The sequence below is a fragment of the Opisthorchis viverrini genome, assembly GCF_000715545.1.
Source record: "Opisthorchis viverrini unplaced genomic scaffold opera_v5_4460, whole genome shotgun sequence".
NCBI classification, from domain to species: domain Eukaryota; kingdom Metazoa; phylum Platyhelminthes; class Trematoda; order Opisthorchiida; family Opisthorchiidae; genus Opisthorchis; species Opisthorchis viverrini.
Genome location: NW_008757172.1, coordinates 1 through 916, shown reverse-complemented (window position 1 = coordinate 916; position 916 = coordinate 1). Strand labels below are relative to the sequence as shown.

The window sequence follows — 916 nt, the reverse complement described above, 5'->3', positions numbered from 1 at the left end:
ATCTTTGTAATTCTGTGTATTTTTGTCTCATCCCTCTCCACAGTTTACTGGGTGCTGGGTCAGATCCCGAATCCTATGAACTTCACCTTTGCGCGAAAGATTACTGTTTCGGTCGCGCAGATCGACTGATCGGGTTGACCGTTTTGCAGCTCCGCGACTTGTCCACACCCACTAGAGGTGGAACTGGTGGTGGGACTCCGGGTAGCGGGGCATGCGCGTGCATCTGCCGGTTGGGAAGGCGACTGCATATGGACGATACGGGCTGGACAATTCTCAGGATCCTTTCCCAAAGACCTCAGGATGAGATTGCTCGGGAATTTGTTCGACTGAAGTCAGAGGTTCGCAGTCCAAATGAAGGTCAAACGACCGCCGGGACGACCACACCGTCGGCCCCACGAAGTCGCTAAATTGGCGACATTTTCCCTCTCTCTCCGCCTCTCTCAACTAACTGCGACCCGATAGTTCTTTGACACAGGCTCATTTTTCTGTCTTCCAACCACGACCTTCCTAGTTGGCTGACAAGCTTATGTCCAATCGGGCCTCTGTCACCGAAGGTGCCTTCGCATGACAACTGGCACACCAACAGAAGTGCATGTTCATCTAATCTCCCGCGGTTTCGGAGTATATATATGAGGTCTTGCAAAGCATTCTTCTTTCATAGCTTTCCTCCATGCACTGCGTTTCTTCCCCGATGGTGTTTTCATCCACCTCTGTAAATCTGCTTTATATCTGTACTCCCCCTAAGCGAAGATTTGGAAACTGTTTTTTCTAGGCACCTTCGTAATGCCCTTCCCTCTGTGTAGCTGGTGATGTTCACACCTAGTGTGTTCACCTATCGCCTAGCTCTTTCCTACCAACGCCTTTTTTGTCGTGATTCGATCAGAATCAGCCCTCTGTTTTCTGTTCTTTAGCCCAC

The 916-nt window shown here is 50.2% G+C and overlaps 1 protein-coding gene across 1 annotated transcript; it reads left to right on the top strand.

Annotated features, from left to right (window-relative positions):
- Positions 1 to 44: 44 nt before the first annotated feature.
- On the top strand, positions 45 to 404 carry T265_16098 (hypothetical protein; the record flags this gene model as incomplete). Its single annotated transcript, XM_009179610.1, has 1 exon — positions 45 to 404. A coding segment is annotated over one exon (360 nt), but the record flags the coding sequence as incomplete, so codon positions are not given.
- Positions 405 to 916: the final 512 nt, after the last annotated feature.